The following is an 18,397-nucleotide window of genomic DNA, read 5'->3' as shown; positions in this document are numbered from 1 at the left end:
TTGGCACTGTCATTTTATAGCAACACGACAAGGTAACTGTTGACGTGGCAATGACTTGTGAGAGCTCGTCGCGAAACGAAAATCTAATCGAGTTTCTCCCGCGCAACCAGAACATAACGACTGCATGCGAGAGCAACTCAACTTCCATACACCCGCAACAGCCTAAGAGTCCCAAATGGGCCCAAAGGCAGCTATTCCAGCACCCTTGCATGCATTTACAACGTCCCTACTCCCTTGTGGATTGCTGGTGACAATGACCACCTCCGCCCTCCACCTCTTCGCAGCGTCGATGCTCATCTCCGCCACGTTCGGCCGGCCCGAGACAGCCGTGTCATGGATGATCACCTTCTCTGTCGGAAACCTGCACACCATGTCCTTGATTTCCTTCCCAAAGTTCTGTTCTATCCCTTTCGCCACCCAGATCAGGCACACATCAGCAGCGCATGGTTGTAGGAGAAAGGAAAGAAAGACACAGATGCCGGAACCCGTTGCTACCAATACCACCCTTTGGTACATGTTCACGAGATAAGGTAAGCCAGCGAAGCGAACCGACCGGACCCAAAGATGGCTAGGTGGGTTTGAAACCAAGGACTTGGTGAAGTCTCCAACTGCACCAGCAAGCATCATGTGGTCTTTATTACCATCTGATATGATACCGAATGCATGCCATTCCAATAAGGGAGATGGGCTGATCCTCCCCAATAAGCCAGCTTTCACTCCTCCCTCGAACTTTATCAGAGACGCGTGGCCAGAAGGAGCAGTGATTGTCACTGCGACTCGTCTCACCGTTGTCCATGGAAGGATTATCAGAAGGGTGATGGTTAGCGTGAACCAGAATTCTAGTTCTTTTACTAGACTAGAACCACGGAGATTGTCGTAGGATTTTGAAATGGGGTTGTATGAGAGAGTGAGAACGATGAAGAGCCAGAGAAGAGCGAGTGCAGACCAGCCAGTGATTCGGTGGGTCTGCTCGAATACATTGTGATGGAGATGGCGTACTAGAGGGAATGCGGCTAATGACGAGAGGGAGAGTAATGATAGGATGGTGGAGGCAACGGCTATGATCTCATTTGAAGTGTTTTCTCTATCTTTGATGGTGAGGACGAGAGCGTACGTGAGCCATGCGATTGAAGAGATCCCGCAGCTGCTGTGGATGCCACCAAGGGATTGGAGGAAAGAAGTGGTCATGGTCTTGAGTCGGAGTGGAACCCAGTTCCAACCCAGAGCCTTGACAGCCAGCCAAAAGACGAGCCGTAGGAAGGCCTCGTTCCGGCAGAGTGTGAGAGCGAGTATGTTCCCCACAGAGAAAAGGGCCGCCTTCCGCCTGGCGTATGGGAAACGCCCGGTGGCGGCGAGAACCAGGGCTAGTAAATTCAGCAACAGGCAGACGGCGAAGAGCCGCTTGTAGACTGTAAATAGACCTTGGTCCAGCAATATCACCGACAGCCTCGATTCTCTCTGTTGCTTTGCTTTGGTAACAGAGCTTTCTTTCTTTGCGGGCTGTTTTCGATCTCCTTCTTCTACGTCTTCTTGTTTTTGTTTCTCAATGTCGTTAGCTTCTTCTACATGTATTATTTTCTCCTCCTGTTCATCATCCTCATCGTCAAGATCGCAGTAATGGCTGCTTGGTCGACTTGGTGACCTTGTAATCGCAGCCGATGTAGGAAACACTCGGAAAGAACTTCGAACCCACGGGAACCCGACCCACCTGCCTTCCCGCTCATCTTCCGGTGGAGCTTGGATGGCGAATGGGTTGGTTTTGTTGGGATTGATCTCGAAAGAGACTCCACGGCAGCTGCTGAACCTTGGCATCTTTTCTGGCTTCTCCATGCTTTGTTGGTTAAGAGTCGTTAGCTTTATCCAACAAGCTTGATGTGGAGGAGAAAGAGCTTGCTGTTTCAAACTTGAACAGGGGATTTTATAGACGAGTGGAGACAGTGATATGCTGGCGGGGTGTAACGATACATGCATATGCATACAGCTATTGTATACTTGGCATCCACGTAGCTCAATCCAAACCGTGGAATTATGGGTCCCATTGTAGTGACGTATGCCAAGATCAGATTATAGGATTATAATCTTTAATTAATGAACATTTGATGTTGAATATATACCACTGCGTATTTTTCATTTTCACCGTCCATTTGATGCTTACCAATCAAGTGATTAAATATCAACGGCTCAGTGCAAATTTTGCCTTCTGGCGCATCTAAACTGGGGATGTGAACTTGAATGGTAGGGCTGTCAACGTTACCCGGACCCACCGGTAGCTGATGGATCTGACCTGATGTTAACCGGTCCGGGTCAATTTCACGGGGCGGATTTGGTGCGGCCCCGGCCTCACCCAAAACGGTGTGGCACCTTGATGTATTTATTCTAAATCCACGCCGTCCATCCATTTGTTCAATCATTTTAGGGAATGGGCCAAAAAATGAAGCAGATCAAATATCAGGGAGGCCACCCAATGGGAAACAGTGATGGTTGATCACCTCACCATTAAAAGCTTCCTAGGGCTCACCATAATGTTTCCTTAATGTTTATTTTCCATCTAACCCGTTGATAATGTCAAAAAAACCCATATGAAGGGAAAAAATATCAAATTCATCCAAAACTTTTGTGGCCCACAATAAGTTTTAAATGGTCAATCACCATTGATTCCTATGGTATGGTCCACCTGTGTCTTGGATCTGATTCATTTTTGGGTTCATGCCCTAAAATTATCTGACAAAACAGATGGACAATGTGGATATAAAATAAATCATCAAGGTGTGCCCCATGGTAAGGGTTGCACCTTATATGCTCCCCAATTTCCCGGTAATAAGGTCGGATCTGGGTCTACCATTTAAATGGAAACGGATTGGCTGGTGTACCACACATTAGCTATATTGTAACAACCCTAAATTTTGATGCATTAAAAAAGTTAAAATAAATATTTAAAGATTTTATTTTTAAATAAAAAATAAAAACAAGTCAATAATTGAGTTGGTAGAGGCATTCTTAGTTGAGAGAGAAGTTTAGGGATTGAATCTTAGAGTAGTAATAATAAATTTTTTATCAAATGTTATAAAAAAATTCAAATTCAGGATAAGGGTGGATGTGCTCATCCTATCTTATCAAGAGAAGTTTCTTTATATAAAAAAAAAAGGGACACGGAGAGGTTTTTGCTTAATAGAAAAAAAAATATGAAGCTCTGGAAAATAAGGGAGATGAGATTTTAAGAAGGCTTTATCAGGTAAGTTCTAATCGTTGGATCTTTTTAATTTTTTATTATGTTGTTAATTTCTTCTTGATCTATAAAATGGATGGTGTGGATTATTCACATATCATTGTATAGTTGTGTAAAGTCAATTTTAATAAAGTGATGTTTTTCTGATTTCAGATCTGGTTAGTAATATTTTAGGAATAAATAAAATAGATGAAATCTGATTGTGCTAAGATAGATTTGTACAGATCATATAATCCCTAAGGCCAAAATATATAAGAGCCATAATTTTCAGATCAATCTGACCATCAGATAGGCGACATTAGTCAGATCTAAAAGTGTTTACTAAAAGAATCTTAAATTTTTGTACAAGTGCTTGTATCACTTGGTGTAGAAGATCGAGATGGGTCATCGGTGTATGTATAGTTAGATCCACACCATCCATCTAATGTGTAGAGGCAAAACATGGTAACACCTCAAGAATCTGGATGATCTAATCATCCGGTGGGCCATCTCGATTATTTATTTGACATTCAATTTCAGGATCTTAAAATGAAAATCTAAATCTTGATAATTAAATTTAAATAAACATATAATTTTAATTATTTGATCATTAATGGTTTAACCACTTAGGATGTATATCAAGGTGGGCCCCATCATGTAAAATAACTAGATGAATAATAATGTTGTTGATATAACTGATAGGATCTCTGAATTCAAAATAACCTAATTACTTTGTAGATTCGACACTATCAGACTCAGGTGAGTAACCTAACTTGTCTCATGATTCATTAAAATTAAAATAAATCGTTTGTGATTGTTTGATTGATTGATATACTGATTTGAGTATTTTGTTATGATAATTGTATGCTAAATTCATATGTAAATATTCTGATCAAGACAACTATGCTAAATATGAAAAATATGCATTTATATATCATCCATCATTTATTATATTTACATAATGCATGGTCGATCCTAGGGTCCCTCCCTATAAGAAATGTTGATCCTGGTAGAGCGTTACCTTATGCGGGCTATGCCGAAACCTACCGAAAGGTGGAAGCCTAACCAACGAGTGGATGCAGGTTGACGACCTCCAACCCAAGCAGATGAACGATCATCCCATCTAATGCATTTATACATAATTTGCATCCATATTATTGTACATTCATTTTTTATGTTATTTTAATTGGTATGATTATGAACCATGCTGCGTTATTTCACTAAACATGGCCAACTTACATTTTTATTGATGAAAAACCATATAGAGGAGCCATTAGTAGATGATGTGGCACAAGAACCGGAAGGATGCACCGTACCTAAACACGATTCATGTGAAACATAGTCATACTTATCTGAAGATGAAGTGGCGGCATTAGACCATTTCTGATTGCTTGTTAGCATAGTTTGATTAACGTAAAATGCATATCAGTATTGATTTTGAGATTTTAAGAAATTATTTAGATTTATTTCATTGAAATAATGTTAGTATAGAATAAATATAAATATAGTACGATGATATAATAAATGAATGATTTTTAAGGTTTATTTTATTTTAAGGGTTGTCACGATTTATATATGTCTGGTTGATTGGTGCTAACTGTTATATATGTGTAATTGAGATTATGGTGGAACTTAGACTTAATATAATTATTATATCTGATTAAACTGATTAAGGAATTAAATTAGCACACTTTGTGTACGAGTTACAAACTGAAACTCGGGTCTGAGGGTGCACACTCTGTATCTAGATTTCGAGGCGTGACATATATAACTGGTGTATTGACGTCAGAAAGTTTTGTGAGTCCCATCATGAGATATGTGTTATATCTAAACCATCCATCCATTTCGTGAGCTTGTCGTAAGGCTTGAGATGAGAAATAAAACGGATCTAACTACTGTGGACCACACTGAAAAAAGAAATGGGGGATTGAGCGTAGTCTACCATTGAAACCCTTTTGGGGTTCACATAAGTTTTGGATGAAAATGAAGTTTGTTTTTCCTCTTCATCCAGGTCTTCATGACTTATGAACAGATTGGATGGAAAATAAACGTTATGGTGGGCCCTACGAAATTTTTAACGGTGAAAATCATTATCTCGGCTGCTATTTGTGGTGTGGTCCAGTTGATCTTTGGATATGATTCATTTTTTGGATAGTACTTAAGGGTAGACAATCTAGGTCCAGTGGGGTTAGGGTTCTGTAATTGAGACTTGATTAAAAAGCTGGTGAGTCTAATCTAAGAGTTAGACCAACATGATGCACGGGTTGAATAAGCAATAGCGCATATTGCAGTAACGATTGTTAATCATGCATGTTTGCTTAATACCAAGGGATTGTTTGAATGAGGATCTTTTAGCCGCCCATTATTGGGCAAGTCATCCTAGAATGGGTTTATTCTACAAGGTTTGCATGTGGGGACCCACCATAGTATGTATATGGCATCCAACCTTGTTTAAAACGTTGCTCCATCTTAAAAGCTAGTGGTTGCCTCCATACATCACTCCGATCCAACTGGGCCATGGAGTTGGGTGGTTTTCTAAAAAAAATTATGATGTGGCCCACTTAATTAAATAGGTTTTAGTATTTGAGCATCTAATCAGCATAGTGTGATTTACTTGTTTATTTTAGTTAGATGGTGCACACACAACACTATCGCTTATCATGAGAATTTAGATGATTTTGAGTGGTTGTTAATCATTTTTTTATGATGTGATCTACTTAATGATTGAATGGGCCTGATTTTTTAAGTGTTTCATTATCATCGTACAACTCACATATTGTATGGGTTAGATGGCACACATACAACAGTGAAGACTGCAGCAGGTAAAACTAGGTGAACACAATTAGGACATTAAGGTGAAGACATTTCATTGCATGAAAGATAGCTTGGTTATTTTCGTCGGGCAAAAGTCATAAAAAATAAAAATAAATGATTAAATAAAAAGTCATTTTGACATTAAATGGTAGCATAGATATTATTTTTGCAATGAAACAAGATTGGTCAGTCAATCCATACACCCTAGCATGTATCGAACTATCACATGGACGTGTCATCTGATCCATCCATTCAAGTGGGCCGCCGATCATCATGAATTCCCTCATTCAACGTGGGTACAACCTAAACCTGACCCAAATCAAGGTTCAAAGACCCAGTAAGTAACCAATGAATACCAGAAACTTAATAATCAGATGCGGGTCTTCCTAAAAAGCTAGACACGGACCCAAAATGACACAGCCTAGCAAGACGTGAACCCTACCCATCGATAGTCCTATCCAACGGTTTGGATTGACATATATGCATTTACATGTTGTGTCGGTGCTTGATTCTTAATGGAAGAATCGTGTAATACGTCTAAATTGACGAAGAATGAATGGAAATTTCCCAACCAGTTGATTTTCTGCCGAATGGTAATGGCCCACAATCGAAATTATTTTTATTCTAATTCAATTTTTTATTCAACCAAACGATTTCTCATTGGCCGACATTCTCTTCTACTCTTTCTTTGCACTGGCGGTCTCTTTTCTCATTAGAGAGAATTCGGAGGTTGCAAGCAGCCAAAACCCGTTTCAACGCCTGGAAGACTTTGGAAAGAACGGTCTTCGATAAACGACACCTTCTCATAGATACAAATCCTTTTCTGGCAAACGCGGCATCAGTCTATCGCAGAATTTCGTTTCATTTTCAACAGAATTAAATACAAGAAGGGATTTTACCATACTTTATGGTGGACCGAAGTTTGTCTACGTGTCGGGTTCGGGTCGGGTCCTACGACTGCATTAACCGAGTTCCGGTCTTGACTCGGGTCCTACATATGTATGGTTGGGCCCACCCAATAGACGGATTATATTGCACCCTCGTTTGCCCCTTGTAAATGTAAACCACTCCCTTGCATGCTTGTGCCTTAAGCAAAGAATAATCAATAAATAATTTATCCGACTCGATTTTAACGATGTGGACTCTGCTAGACCCGGATTTTAAGCGGGTCCTACAAGGCAGAACAATCTGGGTACCATTGACAACACCTAAGCAGACTCAATTACCAATTTAAACCGTTCAAGTTGTGGACCACATCCCAGAATTCCCACTATTCATATAATGCTAAATATTTAATACGGAGATGATCAGAACATATCTTCGACAGAGGATATCCAATGATTTTGGTGGTTAGGAATGTTCGATTTGTGTGAGTACTTTTGGCTAGTATCCTTTCCACAGTTAGTTCCTTAACTTGAACGGTTAGGATTAATTGTTGATTGCCACTTGTACGTTTGATGCATGAATAAGATTGATACAACAAGGTCGGTCAGTGTATCATATACACTCTTCATGGAGTTTCGTTGATTGTAGTTTTTTGTGGGTCTTCGTTGACGACCTGAGTTAGTGGATTGTAATGGCTTGATTCCACTATCTCGCGTGTGTGGTGCGCGTTGCTGTTTTTGGTCATTGTGAAAGGGAAAGTAAAATGACTCCCTGAGTAAGTCGCGCTTGAAGTACATCTCTAGGAGTATCCATATATCAGGCCCACTTGGATGGACAGTCTGATGATTGGACTTCTCATCTATCCAATCCTCCATTGGATACGCTGTGATCTGAAAATCTAACAGATCAGATGGACTTGACCATCCTGTCACTGTAGTCAGGACTGTTCAGTTTTTGGATAGATAAAGATCTGTTGACATTTGTCGTTCAACTATAGAAGGGCCCACTAGAAGGATGATTAGTGTAATCTAGCCATTCAGTAAGATGATCGATGATGGACCAACCAATGAACTCTCAAGCGCGACTGACGCCAAACTATTTTTTATTTATTTTTATTCAAACTTGAATGATACGTCCAGTGACGTGTACTTAGTCCTTTGGTCGTATACACAACCCGTTTCACACGTCAGGCTTTGATCTATGCTCTTTCTGGATTCCAACAGTTCATATTTTATATGTAAGCATTTCGATTACCTTACATTATTATGAATGAAAATGAGGATAATTTGGACCTTTCATTAATCTAATCATATTCTAATACATTTCCTATACATCATAGAGGTATTGATTTAAGCCATTGATGTAGTGGCCTCACATTGTGTTTTGTCCATGGACCAAATATCTTTCCAACCCGATGAACAGTCAAAGACCACACGTACATTGATTGGATGGTTAGGATCCATTAGAGCAATTTATGGGCATGGATAATCAGATGGTATCCTAGGCACGGTTATTGCACTATTTTATGGTGCATAATGAGAGAACTAGATTGTCAATCAGATCAGATGGCCTCTACATTACATGGGGCACAGCTCAAAAATGTCCCATCCATTAGATGATCCTTTAAAAAAAGGTCTTTGAAAGAATGATTTGGAACACCATCAAATTCTATTGATTGGACCCTTAGGATCATGTGTTTAACGTATGATTGAGACATGAATTTTGGTGGAATCGTAATGGATTACACCAAACCACATGTATGATTGAGAACTTGAAATGGACGACCTAACCCATGTGATGAATCGATTCTGATATCATCTTTTCTTTTTTTACTCATAGAAGGACACAATGCTCGAATTTTTGTCGGGTTAAGTGGTGCTAGGATCCAATGATCCAGACCGATGAGGGCCATTTCACAAAGTATCCTCAGATTGAAAGATCTTAATATTTGGGTTGAATGTCTTTTTTCCCCTTAAGTCTCTCTTGTTGACCAGCTATTGAGGGTTAGGGCTGTTTGGATGCATCTCCGACCAAATGAGGTTTCCTGCAACTTTGTTTGCCAACTCGTGCCAGTATATGCACCTATTTCGATTAAGGCTGAATTGTTTTTCAATTTGCATTTTAATAATATAGTGTAAATGAGTAATTATTATTTACAATTGTAATCTTCTTTAACCGCCTCCATTTGATGTTGATGGTTTGTAACATTTAGTCTGCTCCTATGCTAAAATTGAGGCAAGAAAACACCTTACCACTAGAATATGTGGGGCCATTGTTATATTTGTGTCTGATTCATGTCATTATATGGGGGGGGGGGGGGGGGTGGGGGGCTGTGTGGGCCCCGCCGTGATGCGTTTTGAACATCTACCCCATCAGTCAGATGCACCATTTCATCGTGGGCCTAGGTCTCAAAAATCAAGTCAATCCGTGACTTGTGTGGGCCACACCACATACAGAAGTGGGGAGGGGCTGTGCACCATTAAAACATTCATAATCATTTTTTGAGCCCACCGAGATGTGGTTTGCAAATCCAGCCCATCCATTATGTGTGTCCCACTTGGATGAGGGTTCAGACTAAGTTTCAGCAGCATTCAAAACTCAAGTGGGCCCCACCAAGTGCTTTTATATGTTTTAATGGTGTCTTCACATGATTTTAGATGGTATGGCCCACCTGAGTTCCGTATACAGCTGATTTTTGCGATATCCCATAATTTAGAGGGGACCCATCAAATGCACGGTGTTGATGGTCGACACGCATCACGGTGGGGCCCACACAACTCGACCTCACGGGAGCTTATCATGAGGTCGAGCGCATAGTACCTTTTCCATATATATATATATATATATATATATATATATATATATATATATATATATATATATATATAAAGAGGAGCATGTCCAAAGATCAAGTAGACCACATCATGTGTAATAGGGTGACTTGAACACCTACATTTCAAAACTTCTTTAGGGCCATAGAAGTTTTGGATCAAGTTTATATTTGTATTTATCCTTGATTTATCTCTATGTGACAACCCTACCATTAGTTTTGCTTAGGGCCTGGTGTTTATATGCGGTGAGTACATTAATTTGATATGCCTCATCAATACAAATGAATTAGGCAAGCGCCACACTTTGAAAACATGAATAGATCTTATGATCACTTTAGAGCTTGTAGATATATTTTCATATTGTATCTAGATGGCTCATTTGAGTTTGAATTACCTTAATTTTTTAGACCCAGGCGAAACACAATGTGGTGTACTTGATGGACAGGGTTAATCATAATCGATGTTCACATGAGGCCACATGATGTTTTATACGCTCACAAAAGTATATAATCAGATCTTGTGGGGCCAGCATGATGCGGCCATATGACTTACGGTAAGGAAGCACACGGCGAAGATGCAAAAGTGGTCCGAATAATCAACCACACGTGAGCTCTTGTGAGTGGCTCGCACAGCAAACTAACCTAAATGTCAAGATAATCATATTTTGCCAATGACTTAGTAGGAATTGGGAATTTTCTTTAATAAGAATCGATGAAAAATCTTCTCTAAAAGAAATCTCATGAAATAAATCTTTATAAAAAAGATAATTTCGTAATAACATTATATATATCAAACCACGAGAGTTTCTTTAGCTTGCAAATCAAAATCCTAATCTAACTCAAAACTCTATAACTAATTTTAACCTCTTTTCAAGTTAAGATGACAAAAACTAATGCACGTGACTGAACTTATCGATAGGAGCAGAGATCATCAGGTGGGACTGGATTTCATGATCTGTGTGAATGCCACGTGCCCCAATAGACGATTGATCAGGTTGGTGATCTTGCTGCATCGTGAGGGGTGGACACCATTGAAATCCATGGATGGGTGTGGACACTTATGCTGACCAAACAGCCACATTTGGTCCCAACTGTTTTTCGCGCGTCCATCTTGTTTATATATACGATCAGATCATGATGACTGATTGACGGCTGAGATCAGAGCTCAATTGGAAGATCCAACGGGTGAAGCACTTTGAAATTTGATATCCGATGATATTTTAATCCAACGGTATGGAACGGGCCGATCGCCCAAGACATTGACCATCCATGCCAGGTCTTTCAACATGGGCAGACCCTACCTGCACATCACGGTGCCACTTGAAATCCCTGGCTCGACGTTAATCAAGCTAACTCCACACGTGTGTATGAGGAACGTGCACAGTATGAAAATTACAAGTGAAGTAGATTCAACACTGATGTGACCGATCAGCCGCCCGTGGCCTAATGGATAAGGCGTCTGACTTCTAATCAGGCGATTGTGGGTTCGAGTCCCACCGGGCGTGCATTTGCAATCATTTATCATTTTACCAGCCGCTTTTCTTGACCGATCCATTTTGGACCTCAGGTCTAAGCAGGGGAGAAAGTGGGTGAGGCTAGTACAGCCCAGTCCATTAGGCCATGCTTACATTTCCTTAGGACCTGCGTAGCAACTATCACTCAGCCAGAGTATTAAGTAACACCTAAATCCACTGTTTCATCGTATTTGGACCATGCCAGAAAATCCTTTTGGAGGTTGAGCCTTGGCTTGTTTTTATAGAGATGCTCATCAATTGCAGGTGCAGCATATGAACGGTCTAGATAATCAGACCATTAATCCAATTGTACCCATCATGATGGACAAGGCGATGGACCCCAAGGAAGATCATCCTCAGTATGAATAAAAGGAAATAGTTGTATCATCCTGTCTACGTTCTTCAAACGGACGGTTAAAATAGGATATATAAATGTACAATAGTGGTGACTGATGAGTCGCGATGAACCCACAGAAACTATAGGGTTCTGAGCCAACGAATATTTTGCTGACGTGAAAGGTTTGGTACATATTGGAGCATGGGTTAGGTGATCTAAGCCGTTGATCTGACTGCCGTTTCTGTGGATGTGTGACGCCCTGAAGATCTCTTAGATTGGAAAATCGTAACCTTCATTGGGTGGCCTGCACAGATAGAAGGTTAAGAAAAGAATACAGGAACCACCCATTTTCATCCGAAAATAAGCCAAAGATGAACGGTACGTACATTCGAGCAACGGGCCCACATGTAAGGGAAGTTATTAGAGATCCCAACGACTTTATTTTGCAAAAGTAGAGTGAAATATAAAATCAACGGTCGAGATGAAAAAACGCCATGGGTGGCCTAGAGTATGTCGATGGCTCACTACAGTCCCTAGATCCAACATGACCACATCGAGCCGATACTTTGAAATTGTACGGACTTCCTCCAACCTAACAAGCTACTAGAGCCCCACTTGTAAATCCTACAATAATTGTAGATCAGACGGTGTCCAATTTGGGTCCCAACGATTAGTTGAAATCCTCTCTTATCATTTCTTCTATCTATTACCTATCTAATTATATAATTAGATATTAAAAACTATTTTAAATAAAAGAAAATTTTACAAAAACTATCTATTAAAATTTAAAAAATAAAAAAAATTAAAAAAATACTCCCTTGCTAATGAATATCATTATCATCCACTCTCTTCCTGCAACCTTGTGGGTAAATGCATCTGTGGCTATGGTAAGTTCACCACTTATACTGGATGCATTATCCCATGTTAGGCTGCCCAAAATCAGCTCTATTTGTGATTAGGGTGAACTATGTAATTGGAAAACTTGTACATAATAATGCTTGCCTTCCAAATTCTCCTTACACACACATACCCACACACCCACACACGCCGTAGTGGGATTTCACCACCTATGGGTATCGAACCCAAGACCTTGTGTTGAAACTCCTGGGAGACTACTACCGAGGTAAGGAGTCAAACCCTTGGTGTGGCCCCACCTTCCAAATCCTCCCTTGGTGTGGCCCCACCTTAATCACATGCCTGTTTAATTTTTGAGCTACATGCCTAAAATTTAAGTATGCCTTATAAAAATCAAGGTTAGACATCTCTCTCCCAACTATATCTTTTGGTGTTACAATTTTCTAATTTCGGGATATGTGCCTAATAGTTAGAGTGAATTTCATATAATCATAATGTTGAGCCTTATAAAAATCAATGGTGGACATCTCTCATCTAAGTATATTTTTTGGTGTGACCTCTTAAAGTTTGATGAAGACCAAACTCGTGCGATCAGTCATCCTCTTAACCACCAACGATTACAGTGATTGGGCAATTTTAAAAGGATATGAGTTAGTCCTTCATAATGATTTTTTTTTTTTTTTCTATGTGTTCAGGACTTTTCTTTCACTGATCATAATAGCAGGTTTTGGATTTTTCAATAGAATAAAGATGGACCAAAGATTTTAAACTAAATGCTAAAAATATTGATTTTATTGATGTGTATATTGAAGTTCGATACAATCAACATATAAACAAAATAAGTAAAGAAATAAGCAAAAGATAAATATATATGATCACCTTTGTGAATAAACAATCGAGGCAGATTGGTCAGTAAGATGTGACCAATGATTTGATCTTCCAAGTAATGATTTGATTGAATTAAGGATATAGATCGCGGATATTTATACTATTTTAAAGCATAATGTAACAATAGAGTAGGACAATAATAATCTAACCTAAACTTTAGATGTTCTGCAATATAACTGGATAGAAGTGGAGGAACTAAAAAATAAAACAAAAGCAGTGTTCCGTTGTGTAGATTAGTTGTGCTTGGCCTCATCCTGGAGTTCCATGTGCCTCTTATAGCATTTGGAGGCAGAGAATTCCTCACTAGGTTTCCTTGATTCTCTAAGATCCTTAATGATTATGGCACTCAATTGTTCTTTGATCATCTCAGCCGATTATAGATATTTTTGTAGGCCATAAACCATTTTCAAATCTCTTATCAATATAACCACAAAGATCTATGGATCTTATGGGATCAATCTCACTAGAGTCAGATCCTGATACGTGGTTCCCATTTACTATAATATTTATGTATTCTCAAATATTTATAATAGTTAAAAGGGATGCGACCAATCATCTTTGGGAGTATCTTCCAATGCAAAACAATTGTATGAAATAGCCTTGCTGAGTATATCAAAATTTGTGCTAAGATCCTTGTCATGACAGGTCTTTTATATCCTTGTCAAGCATGCTACCTCGGTTACATACGCCATATATTATTAGAGCCAGGTGTCATTCGTTTTGACATCTTATTCACACACACACACACACACAACTATATATCATTTTTCTTTTTGCAAGTGATGTACCACCGAATGAAATGGGGCTAAATATATAATTGAATTGCAAGTAAGATTTTGATCATCAATAAACATGTATGTAATGCTAACACGTGGTGGCACCTCGTTGGTCAGTGTGGGTGTACTAAAAACTAGTGTAAAGAGAGTAAGCTTCTTCTTTGAAAAAAAGAAAAAAAAAAAAGAAAAAAAAAAGGTGCGGTGTATCCAAGGAAGGGTGTGGGCAAGTTAAGGGCCTATTTAGGGGCCTAATTTGGAACCCCCTTGATTTGAAACCCCCTGCATTTGAAATCTTTCAGTTGTGTTTGGCACCCTAAAATTAATTTATAATATTTTATATTCAGTGGCTATACACGGTTTGGCTAGTGACCCCTGCACCAGCCAACTAGCTGCTGTCACAGCTCTGTGAGGCCCCATCGTGATGCAAAAATGAGGCAAATCCAAACCTAGGGAGACTACACCACAAGAAATAGTGGGGATTAATTACTTACCATTGAAAACTTTTTGGATCAACCTAGTGTTTGCGCATTCCTTTCATTCAGGTCTTTGTGATCTTTTGAACAGGTTAGACGACTAATAAACATCACTATCTACTATATTAAGATTTCAACAGTGGACGTCACTATCCCCACTATTTTATGTGGTGCGGTCCACTTGAGATTTTGATACGATTCTATTTTGAGTTGATTCCGTATGGAAGAGGTGGATAAGTCGCAAACATCACGGTGGCCCCACAAAGAATACACACGATGATGAGCTCCTCACTACACAATCTGCAGCTATAAGTGGCGAGGTAATAATTTAAAAGATAGAATGGGTGATGGTGGCCCTTCATCAGTTTGGGTCAGCTGTGAACATACTCCAGCCTAATGAGTAAGGGAATGGATTCAGTCAAAGTTGGGGTAATTCAAGTTCAGCCAGGCTGGGACATGGCTTCATTTCATTGGTCCACTAAACATTATAAATACCAACAAGACCAACAACGTTTTGAAAGTTGGTGTAGATCCCTTTCTCACAAACGTATAGCTGGCCAATAAAATAGCATCACACCGCAATTTGATGAGATTTTCCTTATCCCGGCTACCCAAATCTGCTTCCAATAATTAGTCAAGCCCACTAGCAGGTGGCCGGCACGGTTGGAAACTAAGATGGTTGAATTTGTATATTCAATATTCCTGTGATCCAATTCGATGGTAATCCACACTGTTGTTTCAATGTAAATAAATAAAAAAAAAACTTCAAAGCCACGTGTGCAATTTCTGTTTTTCGAAGTAGAACATTTATAGCGTGTAGCACACGGTGAACATGCCCTATACTGAAAATCAGGCTGGCTCACTCATTCTTTCCGGCACATGTGAATATTTCAACATGACTTAGGATCTATTGTTCATGTAGGCAGAAAATTTTTATTTCTTATATTTTTATTAGGCCATGACATTATATAATATAATATTAGATGTATATTACAACTTTTACAACTTGGCCCATATTGCAAGTAATAGAAAATCTCTATTTACCGGCAACAGAGAATCTGAAATCTTTTAACATTGGCTGCTCTTATTGACTGTTTTCTTGTGCGATGGTCCGCTAAAGTTCTAGATCTGTATTAATTTTTCTGTGCGATGGCTCATTGGAGTTCTAAATATATATCACTTTCTTTGTGCCATGTCCCGCTTGAGTTATAGATCTGTATCATTTCTAGGTTGATGTGACAATAGATGTACGGAATGAATGTTAAAAAGCCATCATATTGGACCATAGGTGTGGGACGCTGCATAAAAGCATTGAAATTTTCACATTTGATATACCGAATGGATGCTAAAAACCCATCGTAGTGGACCCCAAATGGAACATGGGAGTGGGCCTTTCTTGCATGAAAGATTGAAATGACAAGAATACCCTCCAGTTAAAGGGTAACCAAAGACGTACCATTTTCCTTCTTAAAATTGAAAGTTTACGCTAATCTCCTAGATTATTTGCAGGATAAAATTGACCTAATGCTTAAGTGTCAACACAAGCTCAGCCCATCCATTAATTGGATCTCAAAGTTTATCCTGGGCCTGGCCCGTTTAGTGATCAGGCATTTGCTTTCAGCTCCAAGCCCACCCATTAACATCATAAAGGACCCCACTCTTGAGTAGAGCTGTACACGAACCGAGTTAGCTCGGTTAGCTCGCTCGACTCGACTCGAAAAACCTCGAATCGAAATTGAGAATTCAAGCTGAGTTGAGTTGATTTTTTTAGCTTAAAAAAATTTTGTGCTGAGTTCGATCTTGCTTGAGCTCGACTTGACTAGGATTGAACCCCAACTAGAATCGAACTTAAATTGAATCGGTTTGGTGACTCAGTTATTTTGATATTAATGTTGCTCAGCAAGTATTTGATAAAATGACTCAATGAAGTGTCAACCAGGGGTAAGGAAGGTATGGATATGAAACAAATACCTTTATATTTTGATTTTTTTTTTATGTTGCCTACTGAGTGTTTGATGAAATACTCGTAAACCGATGAAGTTGTTTTACCTTCCACGAGAAATTGAAGGTGCACTCCATGTGTTTGAGAAAATGACGCAATGGCTTGATCTTGGCTTAAACTCGGCTTGAACTGGCCCGATTTACTGATCGAATCGAGTCGAGCTGGCCAATCAGGCTCAAGGATCGAGTTGAGCTGAGTTCGAGCTGTGGTCAGCTATGGCCGAGCTGAGTTGAGTTGTGCCAAGCTCGACTCGTGTACACCTCTACTCTTGAGCTTAGTTCAAGCCTAATAAAAAACTTCTCAGAATAACGGCCAAGGTTCATGATTGTGAGACCCACTGTGATGTATGTACCTTAAACAGAGACATCGTCCATCTCATTTTAGGACATTATCCTAAAAATGAAGTACATCCAAATCTTAGGTGGAAAACAATAGTGATTGAATACTCACCACTGGAAACTTCTTGGGGCCACTGAAATGTTTATTTGCCATCCGACTTGTTGATAAGGTCAAAAAGACCTGGATGAAGGGGCCACAAAAAAAATCAGCTTCCTCCAAAACTTTTGTGGCCCACGAGAAGTTTTTAATGGTCAATCACCACTATTTCTTGTGGTGTTGTCTACCTGTCATCATTTAGATTTTACTCTAGAATGAGCTTTCAAAATGGATGGACGGTGTGGATGTAAGGCATATACATCAAGGTCGGTCCACAGTGAGGGATCTATCCCAGCCATGCCCCAGATCATGCGTACGATATCCAACTGCCCAGGGTTGACTCACCATGATAATATACGGTAAAAGATAGATACAATCTTCACTTAGACTTAGTACATGTACAATAATCTTTATGATGCGTTTAAGCTAGCTCTATCATAATTCCATAGGACCTCTTTTCACTTTACACGCGGCAGAGGAAACAGTGAATCGGAACCGTTCATGTGGTGGAACCTACTCTTAATGAAATATGGTTTAAACAACTTACAATTTAGGATCCTACACATTTAATTGGTGTACTTCAAATGAACGGCAAACAACAAAGTTGTTTATTGATCGGCATTCAGTGATGGAAAGACAACCTGACAATTGATATCAACATGGACCACATCTATCCATGGCTGAACTTACTAGGTGGGCCATCCCGATCACGGTCTCCCTTCTATGTGTACGGTCAAGGGCCCGTACCGCATTACGATGGAGCTGAATCTATGATATCATATCATATCACATATTCACATTCACTTTCACATTCCAATCTCACCGATGCAAGGTCGCCACGTCAGCAGTTGCCTTCTCGTTTGGTATGGAGAGTTAGGACACGGATTGCACGCCGACACTTCCAGTAGCAACTGGCTACTGGACGGTGTTCATTGCACATCAACATGATCTACGCCGTCCATCCATTTTTTCAGATCATTTCAGAGTATGAGCACAAATACGAGGCAGATCTAAATTTCAATTGGACCACACCACAGAAGAGAGTGGTTATTGAACTCCCACTACTAAAAGTATAGGATCAAGGAGATATTTGTTTTTTTCCTTAATCCAGGTCTGTCTGAACTAATCAACAGGTTGAATAACAAATAAAATTTACAGTGGGTCATAAAAAGTTTTTAATGGTAGGCATTCAATCACCACTGTTTCCTGTGGTGTGGTCCACTTGAGAATTAGATCAGCCTCGTTTCTATTTAGATATACTGAAATTGGCTGTAAATATGGATGGACGGCATGGATAAATAAGAAACATCATGGTGGATCGCACAGAGCACCGTCCAGTTGGGAGTTGCTACTGGCAGTGTCAGTATGCAAGTGCAACCCTCG

General features: G+C 39.6%; 1 protein-coding gene and 1 non-coding gene across 2 annotated transcripts; one reads left to right on the top strand and one right to left on the bottom strand.

The window, feature by feature from the left end:
- Window positions 1-1,899, bottom strand: LOC131245351 (adenylate-forming reductase 03009-like). The gene has a single exon (XM_058244746.1). It carries the CDS (start codon window positions 1,828-1,830, stop codon window positions 163-165), a length of 1,668 nt encoding a protein of 555 aa, XP_058100729.1. The 5' UTR covers window positions 1,831-1,899; the 3' UTR covers window positions 1-162.
- A 9,267-nt stretch (window positions 1,900-11,166) lies between these two features.
- Window positions 11,167-11,239, top strand: TRNAR-UCU (transfer RNA arginine (anticodon UCU)). Its single transcript has one exon. It is a non-coding gene; the product is annotated as a tRNA-Arg (tRNA).
- Window positions 11,240-18,397: the final 7,158 nt, after the last annotated feature.

This window comes from Magnolia sinica, chromosome 5 (assembly GCF_029962835.1).
Source record: "Magnolia sinica isolate HGM2019 chromosome 5, MsV1, whole genome shotgun sequence".
NCBI lineage: Eukaryota > Viridiplantae > Streptophyta > Magnoliopsida > Magnoliales > Magnoliaceae > Magnolia > Magnolia sinica.
The sequence above is the reverse complement of the archived record's forward strand: the minus strand, read 5'-3'. Positions and strand labels throughout refer to the sequence as shown.